At 45.1% G+C, this 26251-nt stretch overlaps 3 protein-coding genes across 9 annotated transcripts; 1 reads left to right on the top strand and 2 right to left on the bottom strand.

The window, feature by feature from the left end:
• Positions 1 to 65: 65 nt before the first annotated feature.
• Positions 66 to 4491, bottom strand: ccndbp1 (cyclin D-type binding-protein 1). 2 transcript variants are annotated; one of them, XM_029502284.1, is made up of 11 exons: positions 4334 to 4491; positions 3315 to 3374; positions 3141 to 3220; positions 2531 to 2612; positions 2304 to 2400; positions 2160 to 2233; positions 1659 to 1735; positions 1309 to 1568; positions 1158 to 1218; positions 380 to 426; positions 66 to 248 (listed from the first exon to the last, which is right to left on the bottom strand). In XM_029502284.1, the coding sequence occupies exons 1-11, from the start codon at positions 4431 to 4433 to the stop codon at positions 140 to 142; spliced, it is 1047 nt and encodes a 348-aa protein (XP_029358144.1). In that variant the 5' UTR covers positions 4434 to 4491; the 3' UTR covers positions 66 to 139. The 2 variants fall into 2 exon arrangements, 1 of the variants encoding a protein (XP_029358144.1); XR_003840739.1 differs by having other exon boundaries at positions 147 to 248; positions 380 to 1218; positions 4143 to 4463.
• Positions 4492 to 9103: 4612 nt separating this feature from the next.
• Positions 9104 to 24094, top strand: pmepa1 (prostate transmembrane protein, androgen induced 1). Of its 6 annotated transcripts, XR_003840746.1 has the most exons (7): positions 9104 to 9297; positions 15055 to 15209; positions 15932 to 15985; positions 16059 to 16390; positions 16478 to 20182; positions 21291 to 21437; positions 24047 to 24094. XR_003840746.1 is itself a non-coding variant. In XM_029502504.1 (5 exons), exons 1-5 carry the CDS (start codon positions 9225 to 9227, stop codon positions 16734 to 16736), a joined length of 873 nt encoding a protein of 290 aa, XP_029358364.1. In that variant the 5' UTR covers positions 9104 to 9224; the 3' UTR covers positions 16737 to 20467. The 6 variants fall into 6 exon arrangements, 4 of the variants coding, with proteins under 4 accessions (XP_029358364.1, XP_029358366.1, XP_029358367.1 ...); XR_003840747.1 differs by lacking the exons at positions 21291 to 21437; positions 24047 to 24094 and adding an exon at positions 21478 to 21583; XM_029502504.1 differs by lacking the exons at positions 21291 to 21437; positions 24047 to 24094 and having other exon boundaries at positions 16478 to 20467.
• pck1 (phosphoenolpyruvate carboxykinase 1 (soluble)) lies at positions 23274 to 26133 on the bottom strand. Its single transcript, XM_029502503.1, has 10 exons — positions 26121 to 26133; positions 25726 to 25960; positions 25413 to 25597; positions 25119 to 25322; positions 24840 to 25027; positions 24569 to 24731; positions 24264 to 24488; positions 24024 to 24155; positions 23848 to 23943; positions 23274 to 23731 (listed from the first exon to the last, which is right to left on the bottom strand). The coding sequence occupies exons 2-10, from the start codon at positions 25947 to 25949 to the stop codon at positions 23274 to 23276; spliced, it is 1875 nt and encodes a 624-aa protein (XP_029358363.1). The 5' UTR covers positions 25950 to 25960; positions 26121 to 26133.
• Between the last annotated feature and the right edge of the window lie 118 nt (positions 26134 to 26251).

Genomic DNA, 26251 nt, shown 5'->3' with positions numbered 1-26251 from the left:
AAATTTGAAATTAAAATTTGAATCCAAACCTGTGTGTGTGTACATGGAAAACGATCAACAACAGATTAACTTTGGAGATGAGTTTATTGATGTTATTGAATTTAGAGAATGAAACCTGGAGATAAAACACACACACACACTATTTCTCCTCCTGGATCAGGTCTCTGGTTTTCTGCAGGTTATGGGTCACGGCTCCATCTAAGAATTGGACCCAAGTCAGCTCTGACTCTCCACACACATGACTGGATCTGAAGGACAGAGGACTGAGGTTACTGGGCCAAGTTCATCTGATGGAATAGGATGATCAGACAAGAAGACACAAACACACACAGGACAGAGGGGGACAGACGAAGACATTTATGTGAGTGCAGGTTCTCACCTGATGGTCTCCAGGAGTTTCTTCAGCAGAAGAGCCAGTTTTGACGCCTGAACAGAAACAAATGTCAGTTATTCTTCATTTACATCTCTGATTAATGACGTCTGTCTTTTAAAATCTGCAGCTTTGATAAAAATTATTTGTTCTGCCTGCCGCTTCAAACTTTGGGAAGTTGAACATACAAATGTATTTTATTTGAAGAAAAAAGTTCACAAATGAGAAAACCAGAACAAGAAAAGCAGCTTTCAGTGTGACGTGAGGGATCTTAAGTCCAGTTCAGTCAGAGTGAAACCAGTTGACTCCCACTCTGTGTGTTGTGTCACCTGGTTTCGTGTTTCTGTTGATCCCCTGACACACATTCATCATCATCATCATCATCATTTAACTTTTTGTGTCCTTTTCACTATCAACTGAGTAAGAACTGATCCCGCCTGACATGCCTAAGCATGTCCAGGCAACAGGAAGCCAAACTGAAAAGGTGCAATGGGGGTGGAGCCAGCCCCCCTGCCGCTCTGAGAGGGTGGGGCTCCACTGATCCAGGACTGCAGGAAATGGCTCATCCAGAGTCTGATCTAGGAACAGACGAGGACGCTGATAATATCACCAAGTCTTTGTGATTTTTAATTGAGAAATAAGAGTCAGACAAGTTTAATGAAATTGTCCTGGAAAGCTTTTTGAATTTGGGACAAATAAAAAGCAGAACAACAGAATGGTTAAAATGGAAGGTTAATGATACAGCAGCAGCAGCTGGTTCAGGTGTGTCTGTGTGCGTCTGTCTTACATTGTTGTCTATTCCACTGTAATCCATGGGTGGGTACAGACAGACAGCGAGGCCATCGACGCTGGAGGAGCAGGAGAAACGACAAAAACTGATGATTACTTTAGATGGAAACACTCAACAAGAGAGTGTGTGTGTGTGTGTGTGTACCTACCCAGGACTGATCTCCCTGATGACATCAGCAAGGTCATCAAGCTGTGACAGGTTTTGGGGAGTGGTGATGTCACCATTTGTTCTGACAGCTGATGTCATCTTCCTCAGACATGCCACCCCTGCCTTCATCAGCCCCTGACATGGACCAATCACACGCCGGTCCTCATCTGACCAGTTGGTTTCCTGTTGACCCAGAGGGTCGTCTCCCTCCAGGTCATCGTCATTATCAAGAAAGTCACTGAAGGGATCCTGGGACAGAGCCTGGGGGGTGGGGTAGGGGGGTTTGCTGGGGGGTCATCTGGTCTCTATCTTTGTGTGTGTGTGTCTGTCAGTGTGCCACTTTGTGTTTACCTGATCCAACTCCTGGATGGCATCCTTCACAACGTTGATCTGTTCAGACAGAATCTCCATCACAGCAACTTTATTATCTGAAACACAATCACCAGAGCTGAGAGCTGATAGGCTCAAAGTTCATTATTAACTCTAATATGGACTTTTCAGAATCAGGATCCTCTTTATTTTCGTTGTTTGTAAACAAAAAACAGAGATTAGTGTATGGTTGCATAGATGCAGAATAAGATATAGAATTAAATAGCATGAAATAGAATGTAAAATAAAAGAAAAGGGACATCTCTAAGAAATATTTCACTCTAAAATGGCATAAACGTGATATTTTTTAAATCTTTAAACCTTTTTCAGCTGGAATCCTTTTTCCTTCTTATTGTTTTGATTGTTTTTGTGTTAACATTGTTTTCAAGAGACAATCAACCTGCTGGGTGTACAGAAACTGTCGGTACAACGTCACCCCCTACATGTCAGAAGTACACCTGTCAGGTGAGTCAGTCAACCCACCTTGGGGGAGCTGGGCGAACTGGTCGCAGGCCGACCACACACTTCCTGTTGATGTCAGTTGATCCTGTGTCAGGCTGGACAAACAACAACATCCTGTCAGTGTGAATCTGTGTATGTGTGCGACAGTGTGTGTCAGTGTGATACCTCTGCAGCGGTGAGCTCAGTATCACGTCCACCAGCTGTGTCAGTCCATCCAAGACATTGACGGTAGCATCTCTGACCCTTCTCCTCAGACTGGCACCTGAGACATGGACAAAGACTGTCAGGACCTCGTTCCAGACTGAGTCCTGAATCAGGCAGAACCACAACAGTCTAGTTCTCCGGTGTCATGGAGCTGACTCGTTAAACCCAGGGAGCAGTGACATCATCACCTTGACTTGTTGGTAGCCAATAGAAGACAGTGGACAGGGTGAGGACGCTCTTCAGAACGGACTCTGACAGCATCTGTCCTTCCTGCAGAGGAGACGGAGGAGACTCAGTCCTGATCTGGATCGTTTTTAACATTCAATCTGATACAGCTCAGAGTGAAAGGCAAGGAAATATACAGTATACACACAAATGTGTACATGTGTTTTAGGAGTAGCTCACGACTGGCCATAATACACACTCATATCATACATGGAGGCCACCTCATGTGATGCAATCAGTGTATATCTCAAACTGAAGTGAGCTCCTACTTTTTTTAAAATGGTCATAAGTCTACCAAAAAAGTGAGAGTAATAGAAACACTAAAATATTACTTTAACATTTCTTTCTTTTTTAATAAACACAAAAAAGAGTGCCCCGGCTGCCTGCAAGTACTGTGCCTGTCTTTGTTAGCTCAGACTCATAATGTTGTAAATAACCACTAACTTTCATGTTTGTTTAACAGTCCCGTTACTTCCTCAGCCGCAGAGTGATACGGCTCAATGAAGAGTAACTCAGGACACAACACTTATGAACCAATTAGATTGCTTGCTTTGTTCATGGCGGGTTCCTGACCTGTGGTGATGGTGGCGGCGGTTTGGAGAAGGCGATACTGAGCTTGGTGGCTTCCTGAGACACAGCCCTCACAGCCTGGACTGAGGACAGAGGAGACACTTCAGTGGGGGGAGTAATATGCTAGAGTGTGTGCATGTGTGTGTGTTGGGGGCCGTGAGACAAAGTGAACTGAACTCAGCGTGTCCCAGAAGTTCAGGAGGTTGAAGGCGCCGTCTGACTCATTGGACTCTGCATCTGGAGGGAAAACAGACACTTGAAGTTTAGAGATGAAGCCATCTGAACCTGAGCACCTGAAGGTTTTCATTAATATCAGAAATCTACAGGCTGGTCCAGAAACATGATGATGCTGTTGTTTGCTGCTCTTTTACCAAAGAGTCATGTTCCTTTAGGGCAAGAGGTCATAAGTCAGACTGTATTGAAGTCTATGGGAAAATGTCCCCCCTCCTCCTTATATTGAAGTCCATGGGAAAATGTCCCTCCTCCTCCTCCTTTATACTTAAGTCTATGGGAAAATGTCCCTCCTCCTCCTCCTCCTTTATACTTAAGTCTATGGGGAAATGTCCCTCTTCCTCCTCCCTTATATTGAAGTCTGTGGGAAAATGTCCCTCCTCCTGCTCAGTAAACATTTTCCTGATTAATTTATGGTCTCAGTCTGAAATAGCTCTGAAATTTTTAAATGATGGTCCATTTAGAGGGAAAGGGGAGGGGTTAAGGGGCGGGGCTTCTGTGTGACTGACAGACTGAACCATACCAAAGCACCAAAAGCAAAGCTGGTAACATCAGAGAATCTACGGTTATGACAGATGGAAATATGACATCACTTCCTGTGTGACAGTTCAATCAGTCAGATATTAAACACTTCCTGTTCAACCTTTTTAATGTGTTCAGGCTCACTTTGTGTTGTGATGCAGTTTAAGTCGGCATGAACTGTTGTGTGTTGTTGTTGATTCTTTATCTTTGTGACTTAATAACTTTAGTGTCCATGAAGGTGTTATCCTTTACCTGAGCAACTGAGCTATGGCTATGTCATGATGTGAGACACGTCACAGAAACACCTGCTAACACTTTAGCCAGCAGTTAGCTAACAGGTGAACGGATCTGTTGTCTTCAAAACAACGCTAACTTCAGCTCCTGCTAACTTCAGCTCCAGACGCGTGAATCTGCGGTATCTTGCAAGACTCCGGCCCGGTTACCTCGGACTTGGTCCCGGACGGTCCGGACGGAGCTCAGCAGCTTCCGGAGACTCTCACACACATTTCCATCACAGTCTGCCATCATGGGCTTCCGCTTCATCTTCCTCTTCCTCGTCGTCGTCGTCGTCGGCTTCTTCTTCTTCTTCTTCTTCTTCTTCTTCTTCTTCTTCTTCTTCTTCTTCTTTGAGGTTTTAAGGCAGCTGGCGTCGTTTTTAGTTGCATTACTGCCACCTATTGGGACTAATTATATCTATTGTTTGGTCAAAGTCAAACGTCAAAATCAGCTTTGTTGTCAGTTTCTTCACATGTGCCTGACATACAAAGCAATCGAAATCCCGTTTCTCACTATCCCACGGTGAAGAGAAGACAAGACATGAAGACATGTAGACAGGCACAACAAGAAAAAGAGACAAACGTAAACTGCTGAAAACAGACATTTCCTAACGTTAAAGTGAAAGTAAACATTAAACAATAATATAAAGTAAAGGTGCGCAGTAGATAAATAAAAGTGTGAAGTAGAAAAGTAGCAGCAGGTTTTATTTGTATAAAATAAATGATGTAAATATTCAAAAATGTTATAGTGCAAAGACAATATAGCAGCTGTAGTTTTCAAGTGTGCAAGTGGCATGGTGGTGCAAAGTCAGATTTTAGCTTTCTGAAAGCCTGGTGGATGGACCTGAGGGTAGAGAGGGGAGAGAGTTCAGCATCCTCACAGCCTGATGGATGAGGCTGTTTGTGAGTCTGGAGGTAGGGGAACAGAGGCTCCTGTACCTCCTCCCAGAGGGCAGGAGACTGAACAGTTTGTGTGCAGGGTGCCTTGCATCACTCACCATTGAGATTGCTTTGTTTGTGAGGTGGGTGGTGTAAATGTCCTGCAGGGAGGGGAGTGGGGTACCAATGATCTTTTCAGCTGTGTTCACTATGTTGTAGTCTGTGCAGCTTCCGCCCCACACAGTGATGCAACTGGAAAGGATGCTCTCAATGGTGTCTTGGTAGAATGTGGTGGCGCATTTGCCCACTTGAGTTTGTGCAGGAAACAGCAGCACCATCGATGGCCAATGGCAGGTGTTGGGTGTGGCCTCTTTGGAGGTCAACAACAACCTCCTTGGTCTTGCTGACATTCAGCAGGAGGTTGTTGCTTTTGCACCCTGTGGTCAGAAGGTTGACCTCATTCCTGTAGTGAGTCTCATCGCCCTTGGTGATGAGTCCCACCAGGGTTGTTTTGTTGTGTCGCAAACTTCGCTATGTGATTGGTGCTGTAGGTTGTTGTGCAGTCATGTGTCAGCAGGGTGAGAAGCAGGGGACCGAGCACACAGCCTTGGGGGGGGGGCCCTGTGCTCAGTGTAATGCTGCTTGAGGTGCTGTTGCCGGCACGCACTGTTTGTGGCCTCTGACCGAGGAAGTCCAGCAGCCAGTCGCAGAGGGAGGTGCTGAGCTCCAGTTTGCAGATAAGTTGCTGGGATATAATGATGCTGAATGCTTACAAACAGCATTCTCACATATGAGTCTTTTTTGTCTAGGTGAGTGAGGGCTGGGTGGAGGGCAGAGCAGATTGCATCCTCTGTGGATAGTTTGGTTTTGTATGCGAACTGGAAGGAGTCCAGGGTTGGGGGAGGATGGATTTTACATGTGACATGACTAGCCATTCAAAGCACTTCATAATGATGGGTGTCAGTGCCACAGGGCGGTAGTCGTTGAAGCAGGATGGGACAGGTTTCTTCGGCACAGGTATGATGGTAGCAGCATTCTCCTTGTCAGCCCAGTTCTTAAAAGAAATTCCAATAAATATCTCCGGCCTTACCTTTTCTGTCCACACTGAAGAGTACTTTTAAGATCCATCCCTATCAGTCCAACTTTTCAAATCCCTGTCAACATGCTCAGTCTTTCTTGGATATAATTTCTGCAATTTACAACAGCATGTTCTGTTGTTTCAGCTTGTTTACAGATGTCACAGATACCAATTGGATGTTTTTCAATGATATAAAGTGTCCCGTTTAAATTACTGTGAACACCAGATCCTGACGATTACAGGATGAGCCTATTTTTAGACTAACCAAAGCTGCTGCTGAGTCACTACAAATCAGGGCTCCTTTTGTTTTAGTTTGCATAATCCATTCTAAGGCGAGCCAGATAGCATATAACTCCACTGAATATACACATAAGTAATATGATGTCCTTTTGCAACTCTGCGACTGGGAACTGAGATTGCAGATCCACTACGATCAGTTTCTGGATCTTTCAATCCATCTGTGTATATTCTCTGTATAACTTTAAAACTCATTTACTAGGTCCATACAGTTATTTTTTTGATTTAACTGGAGGTAAATTCAAATCTAAAACGGTTCTTGCATCCACACATCCTAGGCCATTCTACTGTTGGACAGAACTCTATTCCATACATCCCCAATTCTCTTGCTGTTGTGTCCCCTATCCACCCAAAACTTGATTTTGAAGTTCAGTTTGTAGTACCTTTTAGTTGGAAGATTATGACTATGCCCCCTCAAACTTATCCACTAATTCCCTCTAAATTGCTTCTTCTGTAAATACAATGGTATTTCTCTTGCCTCCACTTGCAGGGCACACACAGGCGATGTTCTCACTGCTTCAATAGACACTGAGGACCCATCGTGGTCTTCACAAGTCCAGGAGGAAACTGGACTGGAACAGGAAGTGGACCGGGGGGGACTGGACTAGAGGTGATACTGGAAGAAGCTGTGAAACAGCCACATGGTGTTCAACCTGAGGCTGTAAAAAACAGACAAATACTACTATGAATTATTCGCCTGTCAAAAATCTGCATAGCCCCAGTTAAGTCCCTGAAGCATTTTATTTTATATTTTATTTTTTTTAAGTTAAAAACATTAAAAAGTTCACAAGTTGCTAATCTGTTCAAATCCAATTCCTGCTTACGTGTTTGTGCCGCGCCTGTACCCCATTAGTGTATAACCTGTGTGTAGGTGGACTCCAGGCCTGCTAGCCTACAGTCTGTTGCAATGGATTGTTTTGTGATCAAGAATAAAAAGAGTGCAGGTAGAAAATAAAGACCGGGTCTCCCATAGTGACAAACAAGAAGAGGGAGATTCTCTGGCCAAATTCAGTTAAAACTACTTTTATATCAAACATTCTCGTATCGTGTGTCAGAACTGCTTTTATTGAAAAAACAGAACCTTCATATTAAGTGACTGAAGTCATGAAAATCAATTATTTTCTTAGCACCCCCACGAATCGAATCGAAAGTTCCACTTTCGCACCAGGAGAGAAAACATCCTGGCACCATGTCTGTTTAATTTATAATTGAATTATTAATTCAATGAAACATAATATTGATGCAAAGAATTATATTATACATTTTCTAAGTAAATACACTTATTTGAACAGGCCTTGACAGTTACAGCTGATTTGTGACTGTACAGATGAACAACATCCACAAAAAAAACAATGACCAGACAACAGTAAAACTGATGTTTTAAAATCAGTCAAGAAAAGTTTTATCAAAAAGCTTAATGTGAAGCAGATTTTTTTTTTTTTTTTATAAATGTCTTTATTCCAGGCATTGTCTGTTGTACATTTTCCAAATGAATTAGTACTATTTTGGTGATATTTGTAAACAGCAGTTTACAAATACAGACTAATTGAATGACTTACTAACAGTAACCTTAAAGAGCACAACAGTCAGTGTGGGTCATACACAGCTATTTATTTATAGTTGACCAAAACCTTAAAAATACAGAAAGGAAAGAACAAGACAGTCATACCACGACTGGGAAAAATCAACCACTCACTGCCAGGGTACTGGGAGTATACTATGTAATCAAAAGAAATATAAATCAACACACTTAAAGTTTAAAAACAAAAAAAACCCCACACTAATGACAACGTACACCCACAAACCAAATCACCATCTAGAGTGAACTCCCAACACCCCAACCACACCGATGAGTGGAGGCCCCACCAGTCACAGCACTAGAATAAAAGGAGACAGAGTGTGAAAACTCTAAAACTAGACATATTCAACCCCTAAAAATAGAAAAAGCAATAAGACTAAAACACTAAATTAAAACAAACAGCAGTCAGTGCTATGCCTAAAAAACGGCTCCTGAATTGTAGGGGACATTACAATGTTTAAATGTTTTTGTATTTTGCTATTATCTGTCTTTTCTCCCTACAACCATGGCAAACCCAATATTAAAATCAAGAAAATACAAGTATCTCAGGGTGCATGCACCCCCACATTACCCTAACAGTTAAAATACTAATAAAACAATGTTAAACCCCCCCCCCCAAAAGTCCAGTTTACCACACGCCATCACAGCCACATGGAGGGTGAAGGCTGCACTCTCACCTGCTGCTAATCAGCTGCCTTCACTTCCTGTCTCTCCTGATTGGCTTATGGCCCAGTGACCAACTGCTACACGACTGACCAAGTCAAAGTAGATTTCAGGAAAAACACAAACCTGATCCAGCCCAGATTGATGCGATGGTGGGCGGGGCTTGGGCGGGGCGGGGGCGGGGCTATCGGAACAGTCAGACCTTTAACCCTTCAGACGCTTTCGTTAATATTTCCAGTCTTTCTTTAATCTTTCAAAGTTCTTAAGGAGTAAAAATATTCTTCAGAAATAAGAAAGAAAACTGTTAATCTCAGTAAACAGTAATTATTCGTATTAATGTTGATGTGAGTTAAGCCATAAAAAGGAGCTGACAGAGGGGGGGGGGGCAGACAGGAGCAGACAGCTGGCAGGAACAGTTCAGTCTGCGGTCATTCCGTGAGAACCGACCGGAGGAGGACGAACCAGGCAGGATTCTGTGGCCGGACTGTGGTGCGGCTCTCCGGCTGCTCCGTGCGTCCCGTCCGGGAGTCGATGTCCGGTCCCGGCTGCCGGTGTTGGACCAGATGGGGGTCCCGAACGGAACCAATGAGTCCTGTTCCTGTGACTGCCGGCGGGCTCTCCGGACCATGGAGCCGAGTAAGGGACTCCTGTTGTGTGTCTTCGGGACCCAGGTCGTGATGATGCTGGATGTGTGAAGGTGGTTGTGTGTCTGTTGTGTTGTGAGTCAGTCTGTGGTCCTGGATCTGAACTTGACTTCGGTTCCATGAGCCGGACTGAGCCGCAGCTCCTGCTCGGGTGTTATGTCTGTCCCGGTCCTCCGGACCTCTGACCGGGGGCGGGGGAAGTTCAGCTGGGTCGAAGGAAGACGGGACGCTCCTGGGTCACTGGTTCGATTCCCGATGGCGATCCTGATAATGTTTAGTGGTGACACTGTGTGTGTGTGTGTGTGTGTTGAAGGACATCAGTTACGCTGATCAGTAGATTATTGATCAGATAATATTAATTGTCTTCCTGACATTCGTCATAACTGCTGCTAAGACAACTGTAACTTCGCTAATTACACAACCAGTTGTGTGTAGATGTGGGCGACTTTGTGTGGTTGTGTAGTTTTGGTCTGTCCTGACAGACACTTCAGTCTGCTGCTTTTCATCCTCCCTCATCTGGATCTGAGAGGGTTAATTGTAGGGTTACATTTACCTGTTAGACACACACACACACTCACTGTTGGCAGTCATCAGTAGTCAAATCACATGACATCAGCATTACTCACAATGTGTGTGTGTGTGTGTGTGTGTGCGCGAGAGGGGGGTCGGACCATCCCTGAGCAGACAGGAAGTGATGACTGTTGTGTGTCTGTGCCGGACTGTTTATGTGTCAGGAAACCGAAAGGTGGATGGTCTGTTTAACTGTTAGCAGAAAGATTAGCAACACAGCTAACTGCCAGATCACATGGTTAACACAACACACAGTCCGTTACATTAACAGGCACAACAACAACAACACTGTGTGTCTGAGCGTGCTTCTGTATCGATTTCTCTGAATGTGTGAGTGTGTGTCTGTGTGCTTGTATCTGTTATGTGTGTATCATCAGGCTGGCTGTCTGTGCTCTGCTGCAATGCATCATGGGATACGTAGGACCAGTTGGAGTATTCATGGTCCAGGTAAGGGACACACCTGAAGGCCCAATCAGACTGACTGGACCCTGGGGCTCATCTGGTCCTTGAATCCGGACTCTGGATGATCAGATCTGGGACAGGACACAGATGGTGAGGTGCATGCTGGGAAATGTAATGTTCTTCTGCTGACGGTGGAAGCTGAATATGAAAAATAATTTGCATCAAAAATCCATCCTGATCAAACTGTGTTCACTGAACCGACAACATTCACCTTTTAGCTGTTAGCCTTGTTAGCTCACAGCCTCTTCTGTGGAACCTTCCTTCCTTCCTTCCTTTCTCCTTTAATTTTTTCGCCCTCTCTGTTCCTTTTGTTCACCCTCTCAGCTGTTCTTTGTTTGTTAGTCTAGACAGCATGAAAACACACACACATACGTATAAGACGTCATCAGCAGGTCTCATCATGCATTTATGTAGATTCATGCACAGTGTGTGTGTCTGGAGGTCAAGGTCATTGTCACTTTGGGGGATGGTGTGTGTCTGTGTGTGCTGTCTGCCAATGATCTGCATACTGAGGGCCCTGTATTGTCCCAGTGATGACTGAAGTTCGGCTGCTTATGTGTCTGCTGGTGTGAATACGCTTCCATTAATTAGTCTGAGATGGTCAAAACACTTCCATTCCAGTCTTTATGTTGTCTTCCATTAATTAGTCTGTGTCAGGATGGTCCAACAGTCCAAACCCTCACATTAATCACTTGGGAAAATGTTTGTGCTCCATTGATTAGTGTGGAGTTGTATTGTGTCGTCTTTAATAACAACTTTAATGAAGCTGAGGTGTTTTTTCCAGGAATGCTGGGCTCTTGTGTTAAAACATGTTCAAGAATTAGTCTGAGCCACATGTCCTTGTCAATAATGAAATGTTCTAGACAGTGACTCGCTCTGAATTAGTCTGGACCCAGTGAGGAGCTGAACTTTCCTTTAACTATTCTGATCCAACGTAACAGCCTGTTTATGTGTCAAAGTGACAGGGAACAATTTCTCCATTAATTAGTCTGAGCCACAACAGGCTGCTCTGTCATTACGTAGTCTGAACCACATACATACACACTCAGATGCACACAAACACATATAGATACACACACAGAGCCAGACGAGCAGCTGATAATGAGTTTAATTTTCATATGTTCCAGACAGAGAAGGAGAAACCCAGACAGAGAAAGTTATTGTTGTCTCTGTCTGATGAGGATGAACCTGGTGGGTTCTTGACAGAGAAGCAGGTGAACAATTAGTCAGGTCAGAGGTCAGACAGTTGTGTTTTCAGTTTCTCTTGCTCTCCTCCGTTAGCATTAGCATCGCTAGCTTTCAGATGAAGCCCATGTTTAGTATGGCACCTTTAGCCTTCTGTTCCGCTCTCACATCTCTGCATTTCTATTTCATGTCTTCTTCTGCTCATCGGCTCGTCTTCTCTGCTGTTCTGAGTGTCATTATTTCCTTGTTCACTTCCTGTCTGAGGAAAGGTATGAGTGAGACTTGGACCTACAAAGACTCAGTGGTCTGATTTTGATGTTAGACAAACAGCTGACAGTGGCAGAGAGTGTGTCTGTGTCTGTGAAGATGTGTGTTGTGGTGGAAGAATGGGAGGGGTCACTCCCCCCTCCATTTTCCCACTGTTGAAAGACCAATGAGAGTTTGTGGCTCAAAGTTCCCACACTGCACCATGACTGTGACATCCAAAGTCAATGGAGAGAGAATGTGTGTGTGTGTGTGTGTGTGTATATGTGTCTGTGTGTGTGTCCATCCACTATAGCTTTTCTCATGGAAATTGGTAGGTGAATTGAGTGACCTTTAACCCTCTTTTTTTCTCTCACTCTCACTCACTCACTCACACTCACACACACACACAGCTGTCTGTGCTATTTCTGTCTCCCCAGACTGTTGAGTCATGGGGTTGGGGGGGGGGGGGGCTTTGCTCTCTTCTTGCCCTTTCTCTCTTTTTCTCCTTTCCTTTTTTATTTTTCATTTCTTCATTTTTATGCTTATTTATTTGCTGTCTCCTCTTTTTTTTGCTCGCCTGAACCATCTGACCTGACAGTGACTGTCTGTGACCTTTCGCTGGAGGGGGGAACAAGGGTAGCAGAAGACAAATGAGCTAATTGTTTTCATTACCCCCACTTGCCTCCACCCCTAGTCTAGACGGCAAGGAAGCAAATAATGGCTTCTCTACCAACAAATGAAAACTGTTAACAGGTTTTATAGGCATTTTTTGGTTGTTATTGTCTTTGAAAATGTTGTTGTGGTTACTGTTGTGATTGTTGTTGTTGTGTTGGGGCTTTCCACAAAGCACCTTTAAGGAAAAGCCACACTTTTTTCAATAAGTTTGTCTTAGTTAAGTAAAAGTTCCATTCCATCAACGAGACTTAAGATCCTATTGAGTTACCATGGTAACATATTCTGGTGGATTAGCCTGTATGTCAGAGAATGTCTGACAGGCAGAAATAAAAACTTTAAATGACGCTCTCATATCATGATGTGAAAATAAAAACAGAGATTTAAAACTCTTATCACATGACTTATGTGCACATTCAGTAATCAATCAATCATATTTATAGACATCAAACGCAACTTTAAGGGTTTAACATGAAAGGAAGTAAAACATGAGGCCATAAAAAAGCTTAAATATAATTCACACCCACACACCATTACAACCGTAGTTTCTGATTGACTGGTGAAATAACCATTCAATTAAGGTCATTTCACTCAAGCTTGCACTCTTTAAGCATCAAGGCAGCATTAGCCCAACACAAAGGAAGGTGGAGGACAGAGAGATGGAGTATCAGTGAGAATTTTTTAGAGGACAGAGACACAGAAGACCATGTCCTGTCCATTGATTGATGACTCTGTGGCAGGAGATTCGCAGACAAATATCTGTGGGACACAGACCAGTTCAGCAGTTTAGCAGGCTCAACATGGTTTACCTCTGGTCTACTGGACCCACCTCGGTAAAGCCACACAGCAGGGTCGAGCTCTGAGCACTGTGCTGTCTGAGGATATTATGCTGTGGTTCTTCTTCTGTGGGGCATTCCTCTACAATGGGGGAGATATTGAAGGTCTACTATCGGCAACTGTATGCCAAGAGATAAGGAGAAAAAATGTCGTACAAAGACAATCAAAACCTAACCCTTTATAGAAGAAAAAAGAGCCAAGAGTGATGTTAAAAAGTAAAATACACAATATGAAACAAAAGCATTAAATTTGTACATATTTAGTCCATCTCCTGTAGTTTGCTGCACCTCGATTTATGGCAGCCATAATGGCTCTTTTCATAAGTTTCTGTTTATATTCTTCATAAAGGTCCATCAGAAGTGTTTGTTCTGCAGCAGATTTGTGGTTGTTGTTGTTTATTTCACTGCATATTCTTGATGATAGGTTTAAGTTTCAGCTCCTGCCCCCACTTATTATTCTGTCCATCCCTCTGACCCATCTGTCTTGCACAGACACTCCCAACCCTCCACCTCCTCACCCCCTAACCCTGTCCTTTGTCTCCCATCTCTTTTGCATTGACTGCTTTTGTATACAGCAACTTGGGGGGGGGGGTCAGCTGTTTCCTGTGTGGGTCTGAGGACACTGTGGGAATGTGTGGGAGAAAAAGTTGCAGACAAATCTCAGACGAAGCTCAGAGTGTGTGTGTCTGCCTGCGAGGACACACGGAGGACAGGGACCAGGATCAGGATCAGGACCTGGACATGTCTGGGGTTTAAATTTTAACTGAGCATCCGAAAACACCTACATGTTTTTATCTGTTGGATAAAACCAGTAACGACAACATGCAGCCGCACAACCACGACAACTGTGTTCAGACACAACTGTGTGGTGAGTTTTTGTGTGTGTGTGTGTGTGTGTGTGTTGTAGGTCAGTTGGTTTTGTGCCGTGCTTTTGATTTGCTGCTGGTTCAGTGTTTCAGATAGACCTGGTTCTGTCAGCGGTTTGATCGAATCAGTCCAGGTCTCATGGCTCCAATTCTGTAACAGGTGGAGGTTTAATCTAAAACTGGATCAGTGAAGGGTTCAAACCAGCTGGATTTAATTCAGTCTAATGTTGTTAGAGGGACATGTGAAGATATGAGGACTGTGAGGACTCAAAGGACTGAGGGAAAATGATGTTCTTCTTTTTAAAAGCCGTCTTCTCTGTTTGTTGGTCTCTCAGCTACTTTGTGTTTTGTCTAACTTGGCCCTGACCTCCGTCTGCTCCCTGTCTGTGTGTGTGTGTGATTTTGTGAAGGGGGGTTGAGCAGTCTGCCTAGACAAAGCTTCCCCTGTCTGTTTCTGGTCCAGTCTGACTGTGTGTGTGTGTCTGTATAACATTTTAACAATTTAAACACATGGTCAAATGATTTAAACACATTACCCCAGAGCATGCTGGGTAAAGGCCTCCATCCACTGGTGTGTTTTTGCCCACTTGTCCCCAAAAAGCTAAAATGGAATTTAAAACATTTTAATGGACCTGCAGATAAAATGAAACGGTCACAACCTGTAAACTCTATACAGTTTTATATCCAGATGTTGTGTACCTTCGTCCTGATTACCAGTCTCTGCACTACACTTCCCACAACACATCAGGATGTATAAACTTTTTGTAAAACATCTGACCTGGTGAGACAGCCATGATGACAAAGCCGTAGCACCACCAGTATTGTTTCCTCAGATTGGATGACCTGTCGTAACCATGGCGATCACTGGCAGACTCATGATAACCATGGCAATCTCTACCTTTGTCTCTGCAGCCCAGCTGGAGTTTATCCAGATCCTGGCGATTGTGGTGGTGATGATGGTGATGGTGGTGGTTGTCACCTGCCTGCTCAACCACTACCGACTTTCAGCGCGCTCCCTCCTCTCAAGACACACCCCCATGCACCGGAGACACCTGCCCCTGGCCAATGTGAGTCAGACACACATGTACACCCGGTCTGTGTGAGACCCCTTCGGTCTTTAAAGGCCCAGACGGTCTACAGGGAGACTTCCATGTTGTCTTTGATTCTAAATCCGGTTTAAGTTCTATACTCATTCAGTGAGAGTCTCAAAGGTCTCAGTCCTCGGAGAAATGCTCAGTCTGGATTCATCCTGAACCTTAAAACCAGCTGTCAGGACTTCTAGGCTTTGTGATGTCAGATTTGTTACAGGTGAACAAATAAAAGGTTCATGGGATTGTTAATAAACTGACAGGTTGAATGATCAGGCATGCTAAGACAGCTCCTGCTGGCTAATGCTAATGCTAACACATCATGTCATTGGCCAGAGCTGCTCCTGACTGTAAGCAGGCACACACACACAGACAGTGACTCAGAAGCAGCTGATTCATGAAACACAAGTGAAGTCATATGTTTTTAAGAAGCCTCAGGTGTGTGTGTGGATGCAGATTAGCTCTGAATGAAGGGTGAGGTGTAAAAACATACACACTGTCAGTTAATTGATTCAGCTGTTAAAGAAGCCAGACCTGGGCTCCGGACTGTGTGGTCCAGTGGCATCCTCTGGTGGATGTTTTTAACCAAACTCAATTTTTACAAACTTTATTCAAATCAACTTTATTAAAACTAACATTATTAAACGAATTGTATTGAAATAAACTTTATCCTAACCAACTTTCTTTTTCCCGCCCCCCAGGAGGGGGCTCCTTGGTCTCCTGAGGGTCCTGGGACCAGCAGCGGTCTGAGCGAGGTGAGTAACCAACTTTATAACAAATGTGTCATTGTGAGGCAGCAGTGACGTGATGATGTCATCCCTCACACAGCACCAGGTGTACTGTCCCCACCCCCTGGACGGAGGGCCCCCCTCCTCCTCCCTTCAACGTGACCCTCAGTCCCAGCGCTTCCAGCCCACCTACGCCCCACGCCGCTTCCAGCCCACGTATCCCTACCTGCCCCAGAGTCTCATTGATCTGCCCCCCACCATATCACTCTCAGACGGGGAGGAACCCCCTCCCTATCAGGGGCCCTGCACCCTCCAACTGCGGGACCCAGAGCAGCAGATGGAGCTGAACCGCGAGTCTGTTAGAGCTCCACCCAACCGGACGGTGTTCGATTCCCACCTCCTTGACCCACCAGCCTCCCCCCTGCAGGCCAGGTAATGAGCTGTGCCCCCCCAAGTTTCTACGTTCACTTCATGTTGAAATTTTCTTTGCTGTGATGACAACCTTGCATCTGTCTGCAGTTTGCAGACTCCGCCTCCCAGCATCCATTCAGGTGCCATGATCGGGCAGCAGGGAGCCCCCCCTGCCTACAGCGATGTGATTGGTCACTACTACCACCCGACGTCTCTGAGTTCCAGCCACGGCCCCCGGACTGTACCATCCTCGCAAGTCCCCCCACTCACACTCATTCACGGTGTGCTCCGACCTTCACCCCAGCAGCCAGGAAGCATGGACAACAGGAGTGCCAATGAGAAATCCCATAACTCTCAGCAAGTGTGACACTGCTGACCCTGGAGGCCTTCAGGAAAACCTCGACTGCGTCCTACCACAAGGAAGCACCTGGTAAAACCTGCTCTGATTGGCTGTCATGGACTGGTTCCTGGTTCACAATGCAGCTGGTCAGGTGAGTCATGGAGACCACGAGGCTCCTGCTAGGCACTGTCATAGGAAGACATCTGGTACTTCCTGCTGCACAGCTTCCTACTTCCTGTATGTGGAGCACTTCATATGAACTGATGAGGATGATGATGATGTTAGAGGTTGGAGAGGGGAGAATCGCCTCCTCCCCTGGATCTATTTCACTCATCATAAATATTTACTCACCATGTTTGTTCCTTTACTATTTTCTTTCCTTACTGCCTGTTTGGTTGTTGTTTCTCATGGTAATCCACCGTTGCTGCTTCAGTTCCTTCAGCAGCTCTGGGGATTCAGCGTTAGCATAGAGGGTTTTATTTTGTATTAGCTTAGCTATGGGATAAACTTTCTGCCTTATGTCATCTGACCAACCAGGAGTCGGCCATCTCTGAAGGTTTGCACAAGGTGGGGTAGGTGGTGGTGGTAGTGGTTGGGGGGGGGGTCTGTTGTTTAGTTTTATTGGGAAACTGATCTGTAGAGGTACCAACTTCCACACTAATGTTTCTATTTTAAAGACAGAGGAGATTTACACATGTATGCAAGCAGAGAGTGAACTTTTTATTTATATCATTGCTGAGAAAATTTGCACTATTTTTGAGGCTGCGCAGATGAAATATTTGGAGAGACTTTTATTGTGAAGGAGCTCTGTTGAGGCACAGGGAGAGTCCTGACACTTCAGGGGCCAGGGGAGTCCAGATCAGTGCACAGCAGCTGCTGTCTTCAGGACAGAGTCTGATTCCAGCAGCCGGACATCACTGTACTTGAGAAAAAACCCAAAACAAATCCCTGTTTTATGCAAACGTTCGGCAACTAACCACGAGTCAGCGCCCAGCTGTGGGCCCAATCAGAAGCCTGCCTCTCTCCCTCTCTCATCCTATTGGCCAAACGGTGAGCCAAAGCATGCTACGCAAGTTTGCTCTCATTAATCAGAGACAATAAACAAACATCTGAACCAATCAAGACCAGAGCCATGTAAAAGAACGAGAAGTTTGTGGGGGGCAGAGAGAGAGAGAGATCCATTTAATTCCCTCTATTCTCAAGCAGGAAGGCAGATCTACGACACACTGACTGTGCACTGCTTTGACCACACACACACACACACACACACACACACACACACACTCCCCTGTGTTGGCCTCTCCCTTTCAGGCGTCTCTCAGCACTTTATTGCACCAGGACAGAGACAACAATCCTGTCAGTCAGCGCTTTAAAATACAGTGTGACCTAAAGTGACCTTGAGCTAATGTAACCCTGAGGTATTGTGACCTTTGACCTCACACTGACCGCAGGGCCGATCTCTGACCTTGGACTGTGGAACGTTCCACAGTTTCTTCTCTCGCTTAGGGCAGACGTCTAAATGCAGCGCTGGGTGAGTTGTTGTAAAAAAGACACACTGAAGTGTTGGAAAGTGACACTAGTGTCAGCAGCGGCTCATCTGGTGTCTCTGAGCGTGACCCTGTGACCCCAAGGTTACCAAGTCCGGTCTCTATGCAACCAACCCCTCCCCACCCATCCAACCCCAATCACAGAGGAAGAAGATGATACTCACTCAGTCTACACAGGTGTCTCAGGCTGTGCGCACACACAGACACGTCTGGGGATAAAGACCACTCTCAAATACACCCTTTCAGATTAAAAGCCTGAGACACAGCCAGCACAGACCTGTGAGGAGAACTAATCAGATCCACAGAACAAATCATGAAACTTAATCTCTTGACCCAAAGCTGTGATGATTGGACCAATCAGAGCACCAATCACCTTTCACCTCCTTATGAGGTCATCAGTTCCAAAGTGACTTAATTTATTTACCTTCCCTGCTGTCCTCCTCCCCTCTCTGGTCCTGATGGGTGGCCATTCTGGTTTGGCTCTGGTTGTGGAAGTTTTACTCCGGGTATGAAAAGACTGGACCGGTCTACATCAGGACCAAAACAGAGACCAGTTCACATGAAGCGCTGGCTGACGACAAAAAGGTGACAGGGGAAGAGGAGGGAATGCACACGCCCACACACACACACACTCAGTCTGATTACCTTTGATCATATCAAGTGACCTTAACTGAAAAGCATCACAACTGTGCGATCCTGGACCAAGTCCTCAATCCTCCCTGGTCTAGGTCCATATCATCACCCTGTCCTCATCTTTAGCATGAGTAACAACAATGCTTGAGCATTAGCCTGCTAGTAATGGAGACTCACTGGGCACAGCCAGGCTAGTAGCTTCCTATTGTTTCCTGTATTTAATGCTAAACTAAGTTAGCCTCGTGACCACTCTGAATCTAGCTTTTAGCAACAAAGAGAATTAGCATATTCTCGAGCCATGTCCCAATGAGACCAATCAGAGCTCACACCTGATCCACCAATGAGACTCTGTTTCAGTTGGTCACATGGTAAAAAGTAATTTTTGGTTAATGAACAAGCTGGTTCATTTAAGTCTTAAGTCTGTTAGTTGACAACGAAGCAGCAGAGGATGACATCAAACTGTCACGTATAATCTGAACACACACACATACAATCTCCTTCCCACTGTCTGAATTAGCTCTACCTGTTCTCTAGAGACGCCTGTCGTCCAATCACAGAGCTCTTCGTAGTCCAGCCCTTTGCCGCCATTGGCTGGTCACCCGTTGTCTCCGTGGAAACATTTGTTTGTTGTTGTTGTGTGTGCCATTCTGAGACAGGCTAGTTTGGGTTGTCAATCATCCTGGTCCTGTATCACATAATGATGCAATACACCTTCTATTTGCCTTTCTGATATTAGTACTGTTTTAACATAGTGTTGGTGTTTTTTATTGTTGTTTAGTTACTTGAGAACAAAAAGGTCTTTTTACCATTGTTTGTTTTTATCTGTAAAACTGTGAGAGTGAAACTACCTAACACACAGGCACACACAGACACACACAACGATTCCTGTGAAGTTTCCTCTCCCATTGAGGTTTGCGTGGTGATGATGTCATGGGATACAAAGTCTTTCAAGTCACTTTTTAGTGGCCTGACATACCAGAGGAGGGGGATCCCTCCCTCCATCAACATGTTTACCATAGTAACAGTGCCATCTTGTTCAGCTTCACATGATAATGGAGACAATACAAAGTGCAGCTGCCATCATCACCATGACCACTAGATGTCATCTAGAACCAGGAAATGATGTCACAGTGACCTTCTGACAGAATTCCTGGGACCTTTATTTCTTCTTCTATCATTCAAACCTTCCAACTTATTGGACTGACATGCCTTTAAATGCATCGTGTTACTGGATGACTGACACAACTGGAAGGTATCTGGACGTTAACTTCCTGGACAACGAGATAAGAACAGGTGTGTGTATGTGTGTGTGTCCATTGTTAAAGTTTTCCACTTTGATGAAAGTATCACATGAGGGACTTGTACAATAAGTATATCTGGTCCAGTCTGGTCTGATCCAGCTCCATTGGTCCTGCTTCAGATGTGGATGGGCCTGGATCAGCCTGGTCCAGCTCCACAGATTGTTGTCAATAAGTGATTGTTGTGTATTGAACAGCTGATTTTATTTATTTGGGATGTGTTGTTGTTGAATCAGACACATTTCAGTTTCAGTTCCCTTCAAGACAATAAAATTTTTCCTACTCATGTTCAGACTGCTCTGTCACTGACTCATTAGCTGAGATGCGTTTTCATCCATGTATTTATGCATTTAATAAAGACAGTGATCGGTTTATGAGGCATATGTCTGTGAAGAGATCCTGGCCCTTGATGACAAGATGCCATAGTTCTGGAAGAGGATGAAGTTTCTTATTCTTTGGTATGAACCTTTTTGTCACAACAGGGCTACTGTAGTTGTAGATTTTCTTCATAATTAATGATCTCACCAGGTTTTGGTGTTGTATTCACAGGATATGAGTAAGGTATAGGTTTTGTTAATGACCCCTGAAGTTGTATTTTTTGCACAGTGACTTTGAATGCACTGTGAACTGAAGACACATCAGTCAAACATATGACACTACAGCTCAGTCTACATGGAATAATACTCATATTATTGATTTATAGAAATAAACTTCAGTAAGGGTCAGGAGTCAGGACCAAGGCTTTGACAGGAAGTCCTTATAAGGTCATCAGTTAAAGCTGATTGTTGAAGGTGGTCTGCTGGTTTGACACAACTGTGTAAAAAGTGACACAGTGTCCAGTAGGTGGAGCTGTAGACCATCCACAGGAGAGGACGTAGTCACATGGTCAGATTTGACATGAGCCTTCAGTCTCACCTGCTTCAGTTTGTCTTGGTAACAGTTAATTAATGAACTCTGTTAAATGTCTGAGTTAATTAACAACAAGAACATTCAACAGGAAGTTCAATGAAAATATAAAACTACAAAATAAAGGCTCTAACTGCTCTGTCTCTGTGTGACCCCTTAATGACCTCTGACCTTCCTCTTCCTCATCACCTGCTCAGGTAAGGTGAACCACAAGGAGGAAGAGGATCAGGACCTGCTTGAGGCCTCATCCTGTTTTATGAAGCCTGCGCTCCAAAGACAGGAAGGAAGGAACAGGATCTGTGATCAGTGATCAGAGAGATGACTTCTGACTGCCTCGGATTCAGGTATTCCCTGATTTAACTTCCTGATTTTCTGTGTGCCCAGATCTGGACCTGGAACAGGAGTAACCTGATGCTCAGCCTTAGTGCAGTCAGATGTTGATCAGGATTGGGGCCTTTCTGTGAGTCCTGCAGGTTATCACTCTGTTTCCACACAGCTGGCAGGTGGCCCATCAGACAGACGGTTTATTGCTCAGAACACAAGTTCACAAGTCAGTGACATGAAGACAAACTGATGGACAAAGAATCAGATCAGTCAGAGGAAGACTGACTTTATGGTCCTCAGACTCTGAACCTTCAACACATTTTCCATTAAAGGTCCTCTCAGTCTGAAACTGCTTATCAGACTGGCTAAAATAAAATTCACTGACAGGGAATTGAACCTGAGAGAAAAACATTAACCCTTCAAAATAAAAGACTGGAGAAGTTGGGGTTACTTGTTTCTCAGGACAAATTCAAATGATCGACCTTTGACCTTTTACTTCATCTTCATTGTTTACGATGAAATACCCATGAGCCTCTGCTGATGTCCAGCAGTGTGTGTGGACATGTTGCGTAATATCCCATCGTGTTTTTTCCCCTCTTTGCTGAGGGTTACCTGTGATGTCATCAGTGATGTCATGAGAGATAAGATGGCTGATAACTATGTTCACAAAACTGATGTAAGCCAATGATGTAAGAAACGAAGGAAGAAAGAACACAAGGATGGAGAGAAGGACACATGGACATAGGGAAGGTAGAATTTTGACCATAGCAAATTCAACACACCATTGTTCCTAGTCCTGGTCCTGGTCTTGGTTCTAATCCTGGTTCAGATCTTGGTCCTGGTCCTGGTTTTGGTTGTGCCCCTGTTGTGTTCCTTGAGGTGAGGGGCATGAGATTATGGCATTGCCTCACTGAGCCATCATTAAAATCACGTGAGGATAAATGTGTGACCTGATGTCTGAACCGGATCCTTTATGATTGTGGTCTCACTTGGTTCTCTGCTTCAGATCGTGATGCTGAGAATCTTTTCCTAATCAGGCATTTCAAGAAATCATTCATTCAAATCAGGATTTATGATCACATGAATTCCCCTACAGAACAGACAGAAATCCAAACCAGTACAGACTCCATGACCAGTACCATATTCACTGAAGGACACAAAGACTTACAACTCTTGTTCTCTCAGGTTGTCGACGAGTTTTAAACTTGGATCTGTTGCTCATAATTCTGTTTTCCAAAATAATAATTTTATGTTATATTTGTGATCTTTGTTATTTTGGTCTCCATATGTGATGGTCAGAAATGTCTTGGCCTGATGGACTTTTGTAATTTTGATATTAACTTTTTGGATGAATCCAGATGTTAAGAAAGGCTTGAATGAGGCTCCCATTCCATTTAGGTTTAAATATTTCTTCACACTACAGACACATTTCTTCTTTTTCTGGTTCAGAGAAATTAGAATATCTGGTCAATCAGTCACAGAACTGTATCATCACCCCTCCTCCATGATCAAGGTCACACAACTCTTTAGTGAACATCAAAAACAGAATGGAGCTGAAGCAGAAATTTGTTTAAAATCTTTATTAATTGGACCAGTAGAAATTCACACAGTATAAAAATAAATTAAAACTTGTCAGACTCACCAACATGTCAGATCAAAATAACTAAATAAATAGACCGAAGTCGTACAGAAAACACAAACAGAAAGGACGGAGAGTCAGGAAGGTCAAAGGGTTAGGACAAGGACAAACAACTGGACTACCAGTTAGTTAGTTAGTCAGTTAGTACATTTCTCTACTACACATCAGTTTAGTTTTTCTGGGTCAACTGCAGTTACAGTCTAGTTGTCCAGGGAATCTACATCTGCTGCACCCTCTGATGCAGGAGCTCTAGCTGCCGCATCATCTCATTGGGAAGGTCGACGTTCACCTGCGTGGTGAAGTACTCCCTCACTTCCTCCACCTCCTGTTGCCAGAACTCCTTGTCCAGGAAGAACAGCTGGTCCAGGTCTACTTGGCCCTGCACACCCTGGAGGTTCAGGGAGTTGGCACCAGGCAAATATCCCACCGTGGAAGGCATGGCGCCGGCCTCGCCGTTCACCCGCCTGAACATCCAGTCCAGGACGCGGATGTTGTCACCAAAGCCGGGCCACAAGAAGCCCCCAGTGGGGTTCTTGCGGAACCAGTTGACATGGAAAATCTTGGGGAGGTTGACACCAGGACGGTCGGCCATGCTCAGCCAGTGAGAGAGGTACTGTCCAAAGTTGTAGCCGAAGAACGGACGCATGGCGAATGGGTCGTGCATGATAAACTTGCCTGGAGAAAAGAAGGAGCCAGACGATAGTGAGGGATTACTTGAGTGAAATCAGAAGACAGACCTGATCCAGGACCAAACGAGCAGGACTTCATGTTTGAGTGTGAAAGATTCTGACCTTTGTGTTCAGCTGCAGCAGTGGCCTCTGATCGCATAGCAGCGCCAACAAAGACTCCATGCTGCCAATTAAATGCCTCGTAGACCAGAGGGACTCCTGACAGGAAGCACAGTCTGTTAGTTTTATCTAATTCATCTCTTCAGGCATTGTATTCAGAGCACCAATGTCTTTCTTACCTTCTGGTCGCCGTCCCCCAAAGATGATGGCCTCGATGGGGACGCCCTCCGGAGACTCCCACAGTGGGTCAATAATGGGACACTGACCAGCTGGAGAGCAGAAACGGGAGTTGGGATGAGCGCAGGGTTCACCTGGAGGATGTGGAGGAAAGTTTGTGACGTTTTCTGACTTTCAGAATCAGATTTTAGTTGAAACCTACTTCTTTGTGTTAATGTTAAATTTTGACTTTTCTCTCTTACCATCCTTGGAGCTCCAGGGCTTGTTCCTCCAGGATGTGATGGTCACTTCATCTGGCAGCACCTGATCCATTCCCTCCCAGTACACACCCCCATCACTGGTCTCTGCTACATTGGTGAAAATGGTGTTCTTGACAATGGTTGCCATTGCATAGGGGTTGGTTTTGGCTGAGGTTCCCGGTGCAACGCCGAAGAAGCCATTCTCTGGATTGATGGCCCTTAAGTTCCCTATGGAGTGGGGGGTATGTCAGTGTCACTGATGTTAGATGCTGATGTAAGACTACAATTTGAAGTCTTTCATCTCTCACCTTGGTCATCAAACTTCATCCAGGCAATGTCGTCGCCCACGCACTCGACCTTCCAGCCTGGCAGTGTGGGACAGAGCATGGCCAGGTTTGTTTTTCCACAGGCACTCGGGAAGGCTGCCACCATGTATTTCTTCACTCCTGCAGGGTTGGTGACTCCCAAGATCTGAACAGGAGGAACATTTGGTTTGGTTAGAACGGATGGGTTGTTATGGGGGGTGGGGGGCTGCCCGTAGGTTTGGATGGATCGATAACTTGTTGACTGTGTCCGTACCAGCATATGCTCAGCCAGCCAGCCCTCCTCCTTGGCAAGACGTGAGGCGATGCGCAGGGCGAAGCACTTCTTTCCCAGCAGGGAGTTTCCTCCATAACCGCTGCCAAACGACACAATCTGCCTGCGTTCTGGTATGTGGGCGATTATTGTCTGCTCAGGGTTACAGGGCCAGTTGTTCACCAGCGGCTCTGACAGGAAATGGGACACAGTTCAATTCAAACAGACAATTATAGAGGTAGGTACTGTACGCAGGTAGCTCAGTCACCATCGTAAACATACTTTTGAGTGGCAGAGGACAACCAACAGAGTGCAGACACCGGACAAACTCATCGTTTCCCAGAGTGGACAGCACAGCCTTGCCCATCCTGGTCATCACCCTCATACTGGCCACCACATAGGGGGAGTCGGTCAGCTCCACCCCTATCTTAGAGAGGGGGGAACCCACCGGGCCCATGCTGAAGGGAATCACATACATGGTGCGACCTGAGTGGAGTCAGAGGTGATGTCACCGTACAGATTAAACATGACACTAAACTTAGGTGATGAGACGTTAACCCTTTGTTTCTCTGGTACCTTTCATGCAGCCTGGAAACCTCTGAGTCATCACTTTGTCAAACTCTTCAGGGGACATCCAGCGGCCCAGTTGGCTGATTCCGCCTCCCTGCGGTGTGGGCACCGTGTCCTTTTGGTCCTGGGTCACAATCACCGTCTTACTCTCCACACGAGCCACATCCCTCGGGTCAGTCCTCACCAACCAGCTGCAGGAGGAGGAAGAACCTGGTCAGCTACAGTTTGAATGTGATAACCTTTGTTTCTATGGTAACAGCTGGTGTATTTGAAAGGGACAAATTTCTGACACCTGAATGACCACCTGAGCTCCACCTACCAGTTTTCATATTTGTGCAGCTTCTTGATCAGGCCCTGCTCTTCCAGCTGGATCAGGATGGACCGGTTCTCTTCATCTGACCCGTCACAGATGTGGACGGCGTCTGGCTGACAGAGACTCACATTGGCCTCCACAAACTCCCGGACAGCCAGACTCAGGCTGCTAATGTCCCCTTGTAGGATCTTAGGTCCATTCTGGTTCTGGGACTGGAGCTGAGGAGGCATCCTGGGGGCGTCTGGAGAGCAAGTCAAGAGAAAGAGCAGAAGAAAAAGAATAAAACGTCTTTGTTAAGTTTATGTTAAGAAGGTATTAACACCAACTCTAGAAGAGAAACAGCTGCTGCAGCTGAGGACAGTTTCTCTGCTGGAGAAGATCCAGCAGAGAAACTTTTATACCCCGGGATGTCCTGCGGGGGGGCGGGATTGATCATCTTCTGTTATTGACATGAACCTGTTGTTCCTGCAAATCAGAAAAACTGAGTGAAACAGCTGAGTAATAATTAATCAGCCTATGCGTGATGTGGGTG

This window comes from Echeneis naucrates, chromosome 5, assembly GCF_900963305.1.
Source record: "Echeneis naucrates chromosome 5, fEcheNa1.1, whole genome shotgun sequence".
Taxonomy (NCBI): Eukaryota; Metazoa; Chordata; class Actinopteri; order Carangiformes; family Echeneidae; genus Echeneis; species Echeneis naucrates.
This window is presented reverse-complemented; position numbering and strand designations above follow the sequence as displayed.